This window comes from Nuphar pumila, chromosome 16 (assembly GCF_984573655.1).
Source record: "Nuphar pumila chromosome 16, dmNupPumi1.hap1.1, whole genome shotgun sequence".
NCBI lineage: Eukaryota > Viridiplantae > Streptophyta > Magnoliopsida > Nymphaeales > Nymphaeaceae > Nuphar > Nuphar pumila.
This window is the reverse complement of record NC_143264.1, coordinates 40,166,589-40,183,500: the sequence shown is the minus strand read 5'-3', so window position 1 is coordinate 40,183,500 and position 16,912 is coordinate 40,166,589. Positions and strand designations below refer to the sequence as shown.

The 16,912-nt window shown below is 37.0% G+C and overlaps 1 protein-coding gene across 1 annotated transcript in view; it reads right to left on the bottom strand.

The window, feature by feature from the left end:
• Positions 1–840: 840 nt before the first annotated feature.
• The window catches only part of LOC149813194 (uncharacterized), a 70,448-nt gene continuing 54,376 nt past the window's right edge, over positions 841–16,912 (bottom strand). The window contains exon 2 of the mRNA XM_089990861.1: positions 841–1,570. Within this exon, the coding sequence (XP_089846987.1) occupies positions 1,058–1,570 (513 nt within the window). The 3' untranslated portion in view covers positions 841–1,057. The remainder of the gene's footprint in view (positions 1,571–16,912) is intronic.

Genomic DNA, 16,912 nt, shown 5'->3' with positions numbered 1-16,912 from the left:
TCCTATATCTCTTTAGTGCTCTTACAAATTCACACAATTAAATTTGTTAGCATCAATAACGCAAATTTATAGCTTTAGCTTTGATGGTTAGTTTTTTGAAATTGTATTTTGATCATTTTGACTCATCCGCCTCGGTTGGTTTAAATGATTTATTTAAGAAAACCTTCCAAACCTCATAATCAATGGATTGAATGAATATACTCGTTATAATCTTTCAAAAATTATAATTTGATCTATCAAAATGAAAAGGCATGATTGATGAGGCTCCTTTACTAAAAGGGTTCCTACGATGTTTACTATAAAGATCTTTTTAGAACAGTGAAGTTCTTAGTAAAGAAGTGAGGCTATGATATCTCAATATGACGAAACACCCAAGAGGCGGGGGGTGGGGGTGAATTGGTTTTTAAAACTTTTTATCACACAAGAGAAATCGTATGAGATAGGGTGGAAGAGAATTGAAGACACCAAATATATAGAGGTTTGGCCAATCCCGGCCAACGTCCTCCTCTCCGCCTCATGCTTAATCCACTAGCTTGATGGTGCAAGTAACCAACACAATATTTTCACACCCCTTGTGAAACAACCATGCGAACTTTCTTGGTTAAAAATAGCTCAACCCTAGAGCTTACAACAAAAATAGGTCGAACATGAAAAGAAAATTCCACTGCATATTACCAATGAACCACAGGAACCTGTATGACTACAAAAATGAAACAGACATGAAAAGGAAAGGGGGGCAGGGATGGAACTTCTTCACAACATAACTGGGAGATCCATGCACTTTTCATTATGTGCTTGGTGGGTGGTGGCAGAGAGAGAGAGAGAGAGAGAGAGAGATTCCTGAAACATAATTTAACATTTGTATTGCACTAGTCCCTAACAGCAAACATAGGATCCATGTATAGTTAAACATGAATTACAAGAATCCGCATGCCAACAATATGAAGTGAAAAAAGAGGGAATAGAAAACGCTTCCTGGGAATTTCATGTGAATTTGCAACCCCCCAAAAGTATTACATTCCTGCAAATTTTAAGCAACACCAGAAACAGCACGTGCTTACGATTTCTTTTTCAGCTGGGCAGCATGCTTTTTCCCAGCAATATGGAAGTCGTAAACAGTCTGACTGTTGCAAACGGTGTCACACAATGTGCACACCCGCACTTCCGCAGCTGCCGCACCACCCTCCAAGACCTTCCGACGCTTTGTCTCCAAATCCTCCTTTGGAGCTGCCCTAGCATTTGGTTTCTCAATTGTAGCTGTCACAGTTTTCTTGGTGTTCGCAGCAATACTCTGTGCCCGCTCTTTCCTAGAACTATTTGCCTCTTCTTCAAGCTTCTTGATGTTCTTCAAGTGCTTCTTGCCAGCCTTGTGCTTGTCGAGTTCGTCTTTGCTGTTGCAATCAATTTTGCAGACAGCACAATATGCAGACTGAACAACCTTATTCTTCTTCTTTATTAGCTTCTTTGGCATGCCACTGCTAAATCCAGCATATGTCTGGTTCCAAGCTGCTGTTGCTGCAGCAGCAGCGTTGACAGCAGTAGGTTCAACAACACTTTGAGACCGTACTACCTGTCAACAAATTCACGAGTGTCCAATTGTAAAATAGCAGGAATAGACCAGAGAAAATGTAAATCTACTGCACATGAAGATGCAAAAGCAGCCCAATAATACAAAAATCATCAATTAGATAAGAATTACAGATTTCAACTCCAAAGAAAAGAAAGTTTTCATTGCATGATGCACATAATATATTAAGCACGTGAAATGAAACAGTTCATATGGTTTGAGACACCTATACAAGGTTCGGTGCTTATGAATCCTTTGTTATTTTAAGATTAACCCTCTTATAACGTGCATGTGGCTGCATTGTCCTGGGTGCCCTACCCATCGCGTGTCATGGCACTTCCTTAGAAGCACCCTTTTTAGGTATGTCCCATATAGGGACAACTAGCCTATTGCCTTTGGCGAATAAAAGTCCATCCCTTAGCCACTTCTGGTCTTCCCCTCTTGGGCTAACTAGATGGGGCTGCTGCTTGGAAATCAAGAAAGCAGTTAGCCAGCCGTAGGCGAACGGGAAAGGGTCTCCATATCCCACAGCAACCAATTTTTTTCACTGGGTGGAGACCAAAGATCTTGAGTGACCGATCCAGCAGAACAGCGATTTTCTTTTAATTACCCAAACAAGCTACTGCACTAGGAAACCCAAGAGTATTAGCATAATATGGAGATAGCTCCAGCATATCCCAAGGACAGCATTTCTTCTTTACCTGTTGAACTCTTTGTTGTTCAAAGTTGTGAGTAGGCATTGTTACTCTGAATAACAACTAAACATCAAGAGGATCGATGCAACAGCCAGACTGACAGAGCAACAAAGCAATCTTGGCTTCAAAGGCCACTGGAGGATCCCCCACTAACCTTAAAGAAACAAAAATATCAATAAAATAGAATTACATGATGCATTCATGCAACTCAGACATCCAACCTGTTAAACATCATATGTAGGCCATGTAAACAGATTTCAAAGGCACGATTTCTTCTTTAATTGTTGGATAGTTCATGTCCAAAGTTGTGCACCACAAGGCACTGTGTATTTTGGATAGAAGCAATCCTGCCCATGAATGCTCTACATCATTCAAGAGAGTATAACCTAGCATAGAGGTCCCCTGTCTAGCATGTATACCAGCCATATTTGTGCCTTATTGTATGACATGTCAATTTTAGTAGGGTTGAAAATGGTTAGGTTAGGTTGGTTGAGGTCCAAGTCAGATCATAGTCAACAAGTAGTTCCTCGGTTCAAGTCATTATCAGATTCCTGCTCCAGGTCTAGGAGCAATAAAACTGTTGATCTCCCACTGTGACCCTTATTCTAAAGGAAAGATGGAGAAATATATACCTTAGAAAGTGAAAATAACTAAGTTAATAAAAATGTCTGATTTACTACCAAATGTGTATTCAACTGGCAAAACCAATAATTCTTAACACTGTTGTGTTCAGAACTATGAACATCCAAATTCGTCTCTCATCTATTCAGAACTATGTTGGTCCACTATGATGTACTACTATTTGGCACTCTAACAAGGTCATCCTGATATCCAACTACTTGTTCAAAGGCACATCAGGAACTCATTCTAAGGCATGTTAGGTACTAAGTGGAAGGAGCGGAATGAGCCTGAAAAGCACCCTTTTCTATGAGCCATTCCATTTCCTCCATGTAAGGACTATATCGGGTATAGAGAAATCAAAATTAGAAGAAATCCAACATACAAAATATTCAGTTCCTCCCACACTATGTTCCCTGCATAGAGCTCCTTTACACTCGCACACATAAAATCCTCGTTCGGTCTCATCTGTACACTTATGTCTTGCATTATTGTATGAGATAGAAGGCCCTGAGAAAAGTATAATATAAATCTTACATATTTTATCACAAATGCTAGATCAAGATTGACTGAAAGATTATGCAGAACAATGGTTGCAATAACATGGTCCTAGTCAACTCTTCACATCCAGCCTTAATGATAAGAAAAATTTTCAACCTATTATAATTCTGTTCATAGGTTAACCATGGTTTTGCTAGTTAAGATTCATCAAAAAGAAAGGTCTCCTTTTCAATAATGCAATTATACAGTAGAGTGCACTATGGCATGTTCTTTTCAGAACACATATGAGGATATAAGTTGTCAAAGGCGTAGCCCCACCGCCTGGACGACCAGGTTTGGATGGTTGTAAACACCCTAAATTTTTCAGGTCCGTTCCGGACACCTCCTTCCGCCGATGCCAACCCCCTGCAGGGCAACGTAAGAGTCTCACCCCTACGTTTATCCCAGTCTAGAGGTCAATTTACGTCATTTTATCAATAAAATTAGCATTTTACCCCTGAGTCACCCTTAGCCCCTCATCAGTTAGATTTAGTCAAACCCATCTTAAGTTCAGAAGAGTTAGAATGGCAGCCATTTCTAACTCCCCAGAACTCACGATGAGCAGTGTCAGTTCATTCTAGCTAAATCCAGTTCATTTCAGGCAAAATGAGCTCATTTCTAGCTCAAATTTTAACCAAACTGTCTCTGAGTCAGTCAAACCTAGTAGATCCTATCCCCATGAGTCTAATTTAAGCTCATCAGGAGTTTGAATGGTCTCGTTTCAGTTCTAAGTCACTGCTTGTATTCCGGGACCTTCATTTTAGCTCGTTTCAACTCAATTCAGTCAAAATTGAGCTAATCTCTGTCAGGCCAGCTAGTGTTTTAGCTCCGAATTTAGTTCACCTTAGTATAACTGACTTCTAATTCAGTTCATTTCAATTCTATCCAGTTCAAGTCAGTTCAAACTAGTCTAGTACCGTGTTACGCTACCCCTGCAAGGCAAAAACAAAAAAATTATAATTTTTTTAGAACATCATTTCTATCAATTTTCAAGCTGAGACAATTCTCGATTCGGACTCGGATCAATTCCTTCATCTGACATTTTATCAATATCCGAGATCCAATCCACATTTAAATTCGGATATTGGATTCAATATTGGATCTGATGTACATTTTCTATCTTGGACCTGGATCTTTTATCCAATTCATTCTATTATCCATATCTAAAGTCTAATTTACCTTTTGAACCTGGAATATCTCATTGGATATCCAGGATCCAATCAATTACTTCCAGATCCATTCCTTAATTTTCAGAATCCAAGATCCATTTCCATCTGGATCTACCTTCTAATCCATTCAGAATGATAAATTGGATCAATTTCTAAACTCGGACTCAGATTCATCTCCTTGTCTGATATCTGAGACCCGATTTCATTCCTTGGATCCTTATCCAAATCCAAGATCCAATTTCATTTTTGGGCCCGATCCAGTATTAAATCCAAGATCCAAGTCCAATTTCTATCATGGGTCTAGATTTTTCATCCAAATCCATTTCATAAACTCATATCCAGGGGTTCGAAAATTGTTTCGGATAAATTCCTTTCATTTTCATCTTCAATCGAGATCCAAATCCACTTTATTCAAAACTTTGGATCCAGATCCGATTTCAAAAACCAATTTTAAAATCAATCTTTGCATTTCAAAAATTCAATGTTTCAAAAAGTTTTCAAAAGAAAAACAATTTGGGTCCCATTTAAAATGTTAATTTGGATTTTATTCTAAAAAAAATTCAAATGGATCTTGGATCCACTTTGATTTTAGGCTCCAAATGGTGCCAATTTCAAAGTTAATTCTCACCTTACCTTTTTAAAACCTTATTTCATTTGTTTTTAACCTCTCCCCTTTGTTTTTAAAAACCCACGTGTACACACATGAAGTGGCATCACATGTCACTTTTTTCTAAAAAAAACAAAAATGCCCCAAGGGTAGGGTTGGAATTTTCATAAAATTCCAACCCTAGGGGGGTGCCAAACCCAAGGAGTCCAGCCCTCTCTCTCCCTTGCTCTCTCTCTCTCTCTTTCCCCTTTTCCTTCTTCTCCTTTTCCCTTCTTCTCCAAGAAAATCGCCCCCCTCCTTGGTGCCTCCCTCCTTTAAAGTGAAGATCAATTGCAGCCAAGGATTGGAGATTCTCTAACAGGTAAGAGCTCCCTCTCATCTCTCTAATTTTCTTTTTTGTTGATCTTATGCTATTGCTTTTCCATTTCTATCAAAAGCCACCATGAATATGGAATTTGATCTTCTATAGATCAAATTCCTCTTCAATCGGCCATATCAAATTGATCCATGCCTTATTTCATTTGATTTTTGCTTTGTTAATTCTGTATTAGATGTTATTTTACTGTTTTCTTTCTTCTAAAATTCGAAAATATAGCATCTATGCTTTTATTTCCATTTTATGCTTTAATAGATTATATGTTTTCATTCTCTTTTCTATTTTGCATGCATTTTGATTCTGGCTTCATGTTAGCATCTTAATTTTGGATGTTTTTTCTTGCATTTTTGATCTGAATTTTTTATGACTGATTCATGATTGTATCTCCATGAATCTGTGAATATTTCACGATTTTGGGGGATTTGTGGACCCACTTTAAAAATCGGGATTTGGACCCTGTCATTCTGCACCGTCAGGATTTTAGCAGAATCAGGACCGACTTGCCGGAGTGATTTTTCCCTAATAGGAGATGATCTCTTCGATTCGTAGAAAGTGGTGTCTCAAGGATTGAATCTAGTTTATTCATGCCAATTTTTAGCAATTTCTATGGTTATTTCATACATGATTTTGATCGAAAACCACAACCCAGTCACTTTGTATCATTTTAGTTACTCAGGTTTTAGTCCATTTTGTAAGAGTCATATCTCCCTAATGGGAGATCATTTTCTAGATCTGTAAAAAGGGGTTTTTTCATTTGCATGTCTAATTCATCCCTGCAAATTTTCAGCAATTTCTATGATCAATTTCTATTTTATTCTCATTTAAAACCGAAACCATGTATGTCTGCAACCTCATGCGTTGATCAGGTCCAGGATCAACTTGTTGCAGTCATATCTCCTTAAAGGGAGATCATTTCCTAGATCTGTAAAAAAAAAATTCTTTCTTAGAATGTCTAGTTTATACATGTCAATTTTCATAAATTTTCATAAATTTTCATTGTCATTTCATATTTCATTTTGACCGAAAATCGAAACCCTATTGTTTTGCATTCTCAGGCCTTACTCAGATCTTGAGTCAACTTACATGAATCAAATCTCCCTAATGGGAGATCAATTTTAAGATCTGTAAAAAGAATTTTCTTCCTTTGCATGTCTAGTTTATCTCTGCAAATTTTTAGCAATTTTCATGAACATTTTATATTTGATTTCGATCGAAAATCAGAACCCTATTATTTTGCATCATTAAGCATTGCTTAGATTTTATCTCATCTTGTCTGGATCAGATCTCTCTAACCAAAAATAGTTTTCAAGATCTGTAAAAGGGGGGTTTCTTCCATTATGTGTCTAGTTTATCCCTGTCAATTTTTATAAATTTTCATGCTCATTTGCTATTTCAATTCTGTTAAAAACCGGGACTGGTTACAGAACTGCATCAGGTTCATTTCCTGAGATAAAACAGTGACTTCTCGAAGTTACCATTCCCAAACCAAATTTAATTTTTCGTTTCTGTAAATTAGAGTAGTTTCCTGATTGTGTTAAGCAACTTCTCCCACAAATTTGGGAGAAATTGAGTCGGTTTAGCCTCTAAAACACCCAAATTACAGAAACTAGTCTCTTAAAATTCAATCTCTTGTTTTAAAATTAATTCTCGAATGGTTCATTCATATCTCAAGATTCAGAAATGATTTTGATATTCTGTAAAAAAGAAATGTTTCTCTGATGTGTTTTGAATCCATGGATTCATTTAGAGCTTGATTTGAGTTGTTTTAGACCTTCATTCACCAGAAATGCTCTGACAGGTTTTCTTGTAAATCTTGATTCTGCAAATTCCTGTTTTAATTTGATAAAAAACCCTAATTCGGATTTTTCTTCAAAGTTTTCTTGAATTTTTCAATTCTAGATTGTTCCTAAGGCTGTTAGGGAGATCCATACCAATTTTCATAAATTTCTATGGTCATTTGGCATTTCATTCATTGCATTTTTTAAAACCGGTTTTCTAAAAGTCATAATTTTGCTAAAATAGGGGTAAATTGGTATTTTTGTATTTAATTTCTTAATTTTGAATATTATTTCTATGATCTAAAACTTTGATAATGTTTTTAATCACATCAACAAGCTCTCCAATCAATTTTATAAATTTTTGAGCTTCCATGTGATAAATATTTCAAAATTTATTTCAGTAAACCCTAATTTTAAGGCCAGTCTTAAAATTAGGGGTATTTTGGTCATTTTGCCCTAAATTTCAAAATTTATTTTTCAAATTAAGTTCATTATGATAGTTTATCAAGTCATACATTCATCTTTTACTTCATTTTATGATTTTTATTTTATGGAAGGCATGAAAAAGGCTCATTTTTTAAAAATATCCTTTAATTTCTGGATATTGTTGGATAAATCCATAAAAGCCTACATTTTCTACTAATATGTTTGCTAATTTTGTAGGAAAAGCTCAAGATGATATTCTTCTTTATTTCCTTTTTATTTTCTCATTTCATTATTCAATTATTCGATATAAATTGTAATAAATATAAAAAATACTGAAAATTTCCCTTTTTGCATTAGATAGACTGCATTTGCATATAGTTTAATTTTTGAATATTGAATTGCTATGGTTTGGCATACATATTTTCCAATCCCACGATGGCAAAAACACGAATGACACGCGCACCTTCTTCTAAGAATTTAATAAACTTAATGGAATTTGTATTTATGGCCATAGTCAGAATACGAATGAAATTCAGATTTACTAATTTCTTTTAAGTTGCAATAAGCCTACACTCTTAGGCTATTTTCAAAAACCATTGCATATTTCAAAGTTTTCCAAGATATTTTCAAAAAGATGTATTTAAAACATATTTGTGGCCATAGTTGTGGATATGTGGCAAATTCATCTTTATTTTTGTAAAATATAATTTCAATTTTGATTTCAATTTCAATTTCAATTTCAATTTCAAATTCAATTTCAAGACAATTTCGATTTTAATTTTAGATTCAAATTCAATTTCAAATTCTAATTTCGATTTTGATTTCAAAATCAATTCCGATTTCAATTCCAATTTTCAATTTCAACTCCAATCTCAACTTCAACCTCAACTTCAACTTCAACTTCAACTTCAACTTCAACTTCAACTTCAACTTCAACTTCAACTTCAACTTCAATCTCAATCTCAATCTCAATCTCAATCTCAATCTCAATTTTGATTTTGATTTCAACTTCAATTTCACCTTCGAATTTAATTTTGATTTCAAAATAATTTCCATTTTTCAATTTTAAAACAATCATCTCATTTTCCAAGCAATTTTCAAAAATTTGAATTCTCCAAAAACACTTTCAATTCCAAAATATTTTCCAAGTGATTTTCGAAGTGATTTTCAAAATTGATTTCAAATCATTTTCGAAATCATTTCAAAATAATTTCAAGTTATTTTCAAAATGATTTTCGAAATATCTTCAAAGTTAATTTCAAAATCATGTCAAAATGATTTCAAGATATTTTCCAAATGATTTTTCAAACATTTTTCAAAGTAATTTTGAATTAATTTTGAAATCATTTTCATCCAATTTCCAAATATTTTCAAAGTAATTTCAAATTAATTTTGAAATCATTTCAAATCATTTTCCAAGTATTTTCAAAGTAATTTCGAATTAATTTTGAGATTATTTCAAAACAAATTTTCAAAGTATTTCCAAAGTAAATTTCAAAATCACTTGCAATTCAATTTTGAAACATTTCAAAGCAAATCTCAATCTCAAAACCATTTTCAGCATACATCAAGATTTTCCTTGAAAATTCCTCAAAAATCATAGCATTTTCATTTCTGCATTCTAGGACTTAGAATAATTTCTTAGGCATTTTAAGCAATGCAAGGTATAAAATTCAATTCTTGGTTCAATTACCCTTGGTAAAGGCACCAGGAACGGTTGAACCTCGTACCGACAAGCGGATCCCATTTCCAAAGTTTTCCCTCAAATCAGTGTTGTGAAAAGAGTTGAGGCGTAGCGAGGCGCTCCACCAAAATCTGAGGGAGGCGTAAGCCTCGAGGCGTAAAGCGTAAGCCTCGAAAAAAAAATTTGAACTTAAAAAAGACTAAAAAATATCTAAAATTATGAATAAAAAAAATTTAAATGTGTTGGGATCCAGTAATAGGTCCAAAATTGTGAAACATCATAACAAGGACTTGGATCCTGTCAATGAACCCTATCCGGGTTTAGAAGAATATATATAGCCAGATCTCTTAAGATACTCGAACCGCTCAAAAAACCTTTAATGTCATAAAACCATATCCATTTGATAGATCCAATCTCTAAAACAGGTTGGATCCAAGCTAGGTCCATATTGATAAGAACTATGGGTCTAGAATTGGATATGGACTCATTGTCAAGACATGCAAAGACCTAACTGTAGATGATATATATATATATATATAGTGTAGGTGTGGTTTTGGATTTGGATACAAATCCAAATCCATTTTAAAAATCTATCTCTATGTTATATTGCATTGGATTGAGATTGGATTGGATCCAATTCCAATTCAATGCAATTGTGTTGTATTTAGAATTTGGCTGGGTCCGTTTGGACCCAAACCCAAAGCTATTCAATGTGAGACTCATTTTTGGCTGGGTCCGTTGTATTTAGAATTTGGTTGGATCTTGGATCCAACATGACCAATCCAATCTGAAATAACAACACAATTGCATTAACCGATTGAGTTGGGTCCAAATGGGCCCAACCCAATCCGACCTCATTAACCGATTTCCCCTCTCTTAAGATGGTTTGGATCAAGGTTCGACCCACTTAAATTCAACCCAGATCCAAACACTCTAACCGACCCTCTTAAAACAAATGGGCCCAACCCAATCCCCTCTCTCGTTCACTCTTCTCTATGTTTACCCCCACGCTCCCTCTCAGATCCCTCTCTCTGCTCTGCCTACTCCACTACCACCACCAAGAAAGTTGTCGTCGCCGCCCACTGCGCAGGTGAGTGCCCTCCTCCCCTTCTTCTTCTCCTTCTTCTTCTTCTTCTTCTTCTACTTTTCTTTTTTTTGCCGCTGGCAACAACTGCAGCAACCCTATTGCTGCTGCCACAAGCCAGGCGGAAGGGATTGGCTAAATGCCCCCCTGTTGGGTGAGCTTACGCAAACTTTTTGCCTCACAGAGAAACGAGCAGAGAATGAGGGCCCTCGATATATTAACCCTAATTTTCAGTCAAATGGGTGCTTTGACCCCCATTTGACCAAAAATTTGAGGCGTCTATGCCTCACTTTGAGGCGCACCTCGCCCTGAGGCGTACGCCTCAAGGCGTATGAGGCGTACGCCTTAGGGTATTTACGCTTTTATGCTGTGCCTCAAGGCACAAAGGCCCTCGCCTTGAGGCGAGGCGCGCTTTTTGCGCCTTGAGGCGCGTTTTTAATAACACTGCCTCAAATTTTCAAAACAGAGACGAGTTATCTTCAAAATCTTTTTCAAAAGGTCAAGTGGACTTGCGAAAGTTTCTTTCTAAAAAGATTTTTTTGCAACGACCACAGGAGTGGCGACCGTGATGGGACCTGTCCTCGTTTGATTGAACTTACACCTTGTCTTGCTTAAATTTCTAAGTTATTATTCCATAAATGTCAACACTTTGCTTGTGAACTTAAGAGCCTAGACTCTGACATTTAATGTATATAGGCTTAGGCATGGTTTGGTAGGACCAATTGAGGAGATTTATTCATGTTCACTTAGACTTATGTCAAATACAACCTTCCTCAATCAAGGCTTGAATGCAAACCTTGTATGCAAGTGTATGCTTCTCATGATTTTCAAAATTCTTTCTTAGGCTTTTGCATTAGAACCTTTGGATTTCTTGCATGCTTGAATCATATTTTTGAAACATCCCTTACCTATGTTGTCCCGGCCACTACGTTGCTAGGATTTCTCCCTGAACCATAGTTTGGGACAGCTGGTCAGCCAGATGATCCCATCCAGCAGCAATTTCTTATCAATGTCAAAGGATTAGAAGTTCGAGATGCTCTAGCTCGAATGACAGGACGTAGGTCTTGGCCACTCATCAAAGCTTATGGGAGTCAATTTGTTGATTTGTTCGAGCTTTATCACAAGTATGGGGCATACGAAGAGGTTAACACCTTATCAAGAGCAGCTAAAGAAAGAATCCACCATGTCATGGTTCTATGCACAGCAGGATTGGTTTTCTTCCAGGACAGTCAGAATTTTGTTGATATCAGAGTCGTCCAGCTTCTGCGAAGGTGGGGAATGATAAGAGGTCGTGTATCGAGTATGGAAACGTTTGGATCCAAATCCAAACGTCTGATGGATCCAAACTGCTCACTTATATTGTTTTCAGCATGTGCTATATTCTTTTCATTAATCAGTGGCACTTTGTAATATTCACATATTGTAAATCATGTTATATAAGTAATCATATTAGGGTTGAGAGGGGTTAACGTGTGCAGCCTCCGTTTTTCCTACAAGTCTCTCTCTTCTCTTCTTCTCTTATTTTCTGCAGAATAGGGCTGCGGTGGAAATCTTTCATGGTATCAAAGCAAGGTTCGGTTGTCTTGCATGAAGGTATGCCCAGAGAGATCTGATTCAGTCAATCCAACAGTGGGTACTTCTTTCTCTTCATTCTCTTTTTATTCCTATTGTTTCTTTCTCTCATCGCCTCAGCTTTTTCCTACTCTTATCTTAAATCAATTTTTTTTTCTCAAAACCTAATATTCTTATGTTGTCGTTAAGATTTGCCTTTGTTTGACGTCAAATCTAGTCGGTTTCTGTTTTGGGCCTGACATCAAATCATTCAGCTCCTTTTTGTTGTGGAGATCTGATTTATTCTTCGATCTGATACTCTCATTTTATTCTATGAAATTTCTGTTTGCTTATATTTCTGTCGTGTAGATTTGATTTATTCTCCTATTTCTATTGCATTCTGTTTGCTAGCAGCCTGGATCAACAAAACGTCTTTTCTACTGTCTTTTGTCCTTTTAACTGTTTTCTCAAAACCATATTTTTGTGCCTTTTCAACTAGCAAAGTAAGATCACGTATATTGGTGTTCTTCGTTTATTGTGAGCGGTTATTTACAACTGAATTTTACAACGCTCATAAATCAGTGCCTCTTGTCTGAACGTCGACCAGACGATCTGTTCGTTACTGCTGAGACTGTAAAAAAAAAAGGTTCACAGGCATAGGTTTACAAATTGCTTGGAACAGCTCATTCAGTTTGTGTTGCTGGTTGAATATTTGTTTTTCTGTACTTTCAATCTTTAATGGATTCCTCTTTTACTCAAAATGGTATGTCCTCGAGCTTTCTTCCCCATCTCATTTCTGAAAAACTTTCTCAAGTGTTAATCTTCATCACAGATGGCCTCACAGCAAAACAATTATGGGCAAAGCTTGCAGAGACATATTCTCAAATATCAGAGGCTCGGGTTCTTTACTTGAAGAAGGAATTTCAGAATCTAAGGAATCAATGTCAATTATGGAGTATCTCAATCGTGTTAAGACCATCTCAGATCAGTTGGGAATAGTTGGAAGTGTGATTTCAGATAAAGAAAAAGGTTCAGCAAACTCTCAGTGGACTTGGACCAGAGTATTGTTAGTTTTTAATCCACTCGTGAGAGCTGAGAGACAGGGAAAGAGAGAGAGAGAGAGAGATAGCAGAGAATAAAAAAAAAGCCAATAACCCCCCAATACGCAAGGTCGGCTGCTGTGTGATCTCATTTATAATAACATACAAAGTATAAGACTAGGGTACAAAAGTACCCTTTTTACAAGAAGATAAATTACACACAGTGCCATTAATGACACGTTAATGATCATGGGTCTGGATCTCCAGACCCGTGACCCGTAACAGGAGAATACACTTCTTTTCACCCTACCTCAAGTTGTGCATGATCTTGGACCATGAACAACTTGGCTTTTAACATCCAAAATCTGTCTTTCGTCAATCATTTTGTAAATATATCTGCCACCTGATTTGTGGTTCGTACAAATTCAGGCTCAATCTCTTTCTCTTCTACCTTTTGTCTCACAAAATGCTGATCTATTTCAATATGTTTGGCACGACTGTGATGGATTGGATTAAAAGACATACTAATGGCACTCTGGTTGTCACACAAAAGAAGTGATCGAGAGATCGATTCCCCTACTTCTGTCAGTAAATGTCTAATCCAAGTAGCTTCAGCAGTGGCGGCTGCCATTGACCTATATTCATCCTCTGTACTGGATCAGGCAACAGCCTTTTGTTTCTTACTACTACAAGAAACTAAATTCATCCCAACAAACACACAATAGCCGGATACCGATCTGCGTTCATCTGGATCTCCTGCCCAGTCCGCATCAGAATAAACAGTGATCTCATGTGCATTTTGCCCATTTGTCTTTCTCTGATATATGAGGTCATCCCCAACAGTTCCCTTTAGGTATCGAAGTATCCGTTTAACCGCTTCCATATGCCCTTCACATGGTGCATGCATAAACTGAGAGACTTGATTCACCGAGTAGACTATATCTGGATAAGTAAAGGTGAGATATTGTAACATACCTACTATGCTACGATACTGTGTGGGATTATCAAATGGATCCCCATCTTGAGACCTAAGCCTTTGATGAAGGACACTAGGAGTGCCCAAGGGCTTGCAGTCTTTCATACCCGCTTTATTTAGAACATCAATGGTATACTTATGTTGGGTGAGAGACATCTCTTAAGAAGTACTGTCGACTTCAACTCGACTTCAACTCCAAGAAAGTATTGTAGCTTGCCAAGGTCCTTCATTTTGAACCTTTGATTCAAGAGATGTTTCACTTCTTTAATGTGCTCATTGGAATTACCAGTGATGACGATATCATCTACATATATCAACAACAGAGTAATTGTGTCTTGGTTCTTAAAGATAAATAAGGAGTGGTCAAGAAGAGATTTCTTAAAACCATATTTTTGAATTTCAACAGAGAAACTGTCGAACCAAGATCGAGATGCCTGCTTCAATCCATATATCGCCCTTTTTAGTCTGCATACATATTTTGTAGGATCACCTTCTGCGTAGCCAGTGGGTTGTTCCATGTATACTTCTTCTCTCAAATTTCCATGAAGAAAGGCATTCTTCACATCAAGTTGGCTAATAGTCCATTGATGTTCAATAGCCAAGGAAAGTATAACCTTGATTGTTCCCATCTTCACCACTGGACTAAAAGTTTCATCATAGTCCTGTCCTTGCTCCTGTGTAAAACCTTTGGCTACAAGTCTCGCCTTGTATCGCTCTATAGACCCATCTGGTTTATACTTTATTTTGTATACCCATTTCGAACCAACAACATTTATGTCAGGTGGTCTTGATACGACATCCCACATACCACATTCATGTAGAGCTTCCATATCCTCATTCATTGCTTCAATCCATCTTCTGGAATTTGATGCTTGAGAGAACGTTGTGGGTTCATCTTCTTTATTCAAGGCTGTTAGAAAGAGTTGAAAATCTAATGAGAAATTTTCATAACTGACCCATCTTTCAATTGGATGACGAGTACGTGTGGATCTTCTATTATCAGCAATATCGGATGTAGAGGATGAGTCCATGTCTGAATTAACTATGGTGGGCGGCTCTCTTTCTCGTCGAGCGTAGACAAGACCTTTATACCTTTGTGGATTCGAAGTTGGGTCTGTATTTTCATGAGCAACCACTTCATCAGCAGGCATAGATTCCTTATTCTTTTGAGTACAGTTCGAGCAAACCTCACTAGTTCCGGGGAGAAGTTCATAATTCAACCAAGGATGATAGGCCTCAACTTCAGGTTATGATTCTGAAGAACTAGTATATCGACAATCAAAATTCAATTCATCAAAGATGACATTTCTTGATATTTTGATGCGCTTGCTCACCGGATCATAGCACCTGTACCCTTTATAGTCATCGGCATAACTCACAAACCTGCACTTCAGAGCCTTGTCCTGAAACTTATGTCTCATTGAACTATCAACATGAACATAACATAAACAACCAAACACATGCAAATCATGATAGTTGGGATGTACACCAAAAAGACACAAGGAGACTTGTTTTCCAAAATAGTCATGGGCAAACGATTTATCACATGAACTGCAGAATGAAAAGCCTCTGTCCATAAAGTGATCGGGAGACTGCTGTCATGCATCATGCTCATCGCACTCTCAACAATATGGCGATGCTTTCTTTCAGCAATCCCATTCTGCTGAGGTGTGTATGGGCAAGACACCTTTTTCCTTATCCCGTTACTTTGGAGAAAGTTAGTAAAGTCAATGGAAGAAAATTCACCTCCTCCGTCACATTGGAAACTAAGGATGTTTTCAGAAAATTGGTTTTTGATAAAGGAATAGAAGTTTCGGAACAACTTGAAGGTCTCAGATTTGTGTTTCATGAAAAATATCCAAGAATAACGAGAATAACTGTCAACAAACAAAAGGTAATACCTTGTTCCAGATATGGAAGCAACTGGAGCAGGCCCCCAAACATCAGAACAAATAGTCTCAAAAGGTCTTGAAGCTCTTTTATTAATAGAATGAAACGGTAAGACATGACTCTTACATAAGAGACAACTAGAACATTTGTTGTCATCGACATTTATTCTTAAACTTGACTTGGGAATGAGGTTATTTGAAACAAGATTTTCAATGAAACTACTACTGCAATGACCTAGACGACCATGCCAAAGATTTGGCTTATTGATTTCAGAGACACTGAAGACAAGTAGAATTTTCAAAAGGCAACGATGATTGGAGCTTCAAGTTTGGATCTGCAGAGCGAATATGTGCTGAAGGATCTTCTTGAAAGACATACATATTGCCTTGTCGTTTTCCTCTAGCGAACGTCTCCTTCGTGCAGAGATCCTTGACAAGAACAGAAGAGGGAGTAAATTCAACTGAGGCTTTGATATCATCGACAAGTTTAGAAACTGAAACGATGTTTTTCTTGATTTCAGGAACATAAAGGACTTTTAAAAGATTAATAGAAGATTCGGACAGAGGTATAATGGAGTTTCCAATATGAGAGACAGAGTGGTGTGATCCATCTCCAGTAACTATATTGCTTTTACCAATGTAAGGAATAAGTTTTAGGAGCTTACCTGCATCACCAGTAACGTGAGTCGCCGCGCCAGAGTCCACGTACCAAGTACCTTGCTCGTTTTGTTTCAGATTTAATTCTGCTAAAGCTGACAACAATAACTCCTTTACTTCTCCATTGGTCCTTGTACTGTCTGTGTTTCTTTTTGCTTCAGTTTGGATTGATTTTCCTTTATTTAAAGGATTAAACCAACAGTTAGCTTTAATATGTCCCCTTTTGTTACATAGAAAGCATGTAGGGATTGGCCT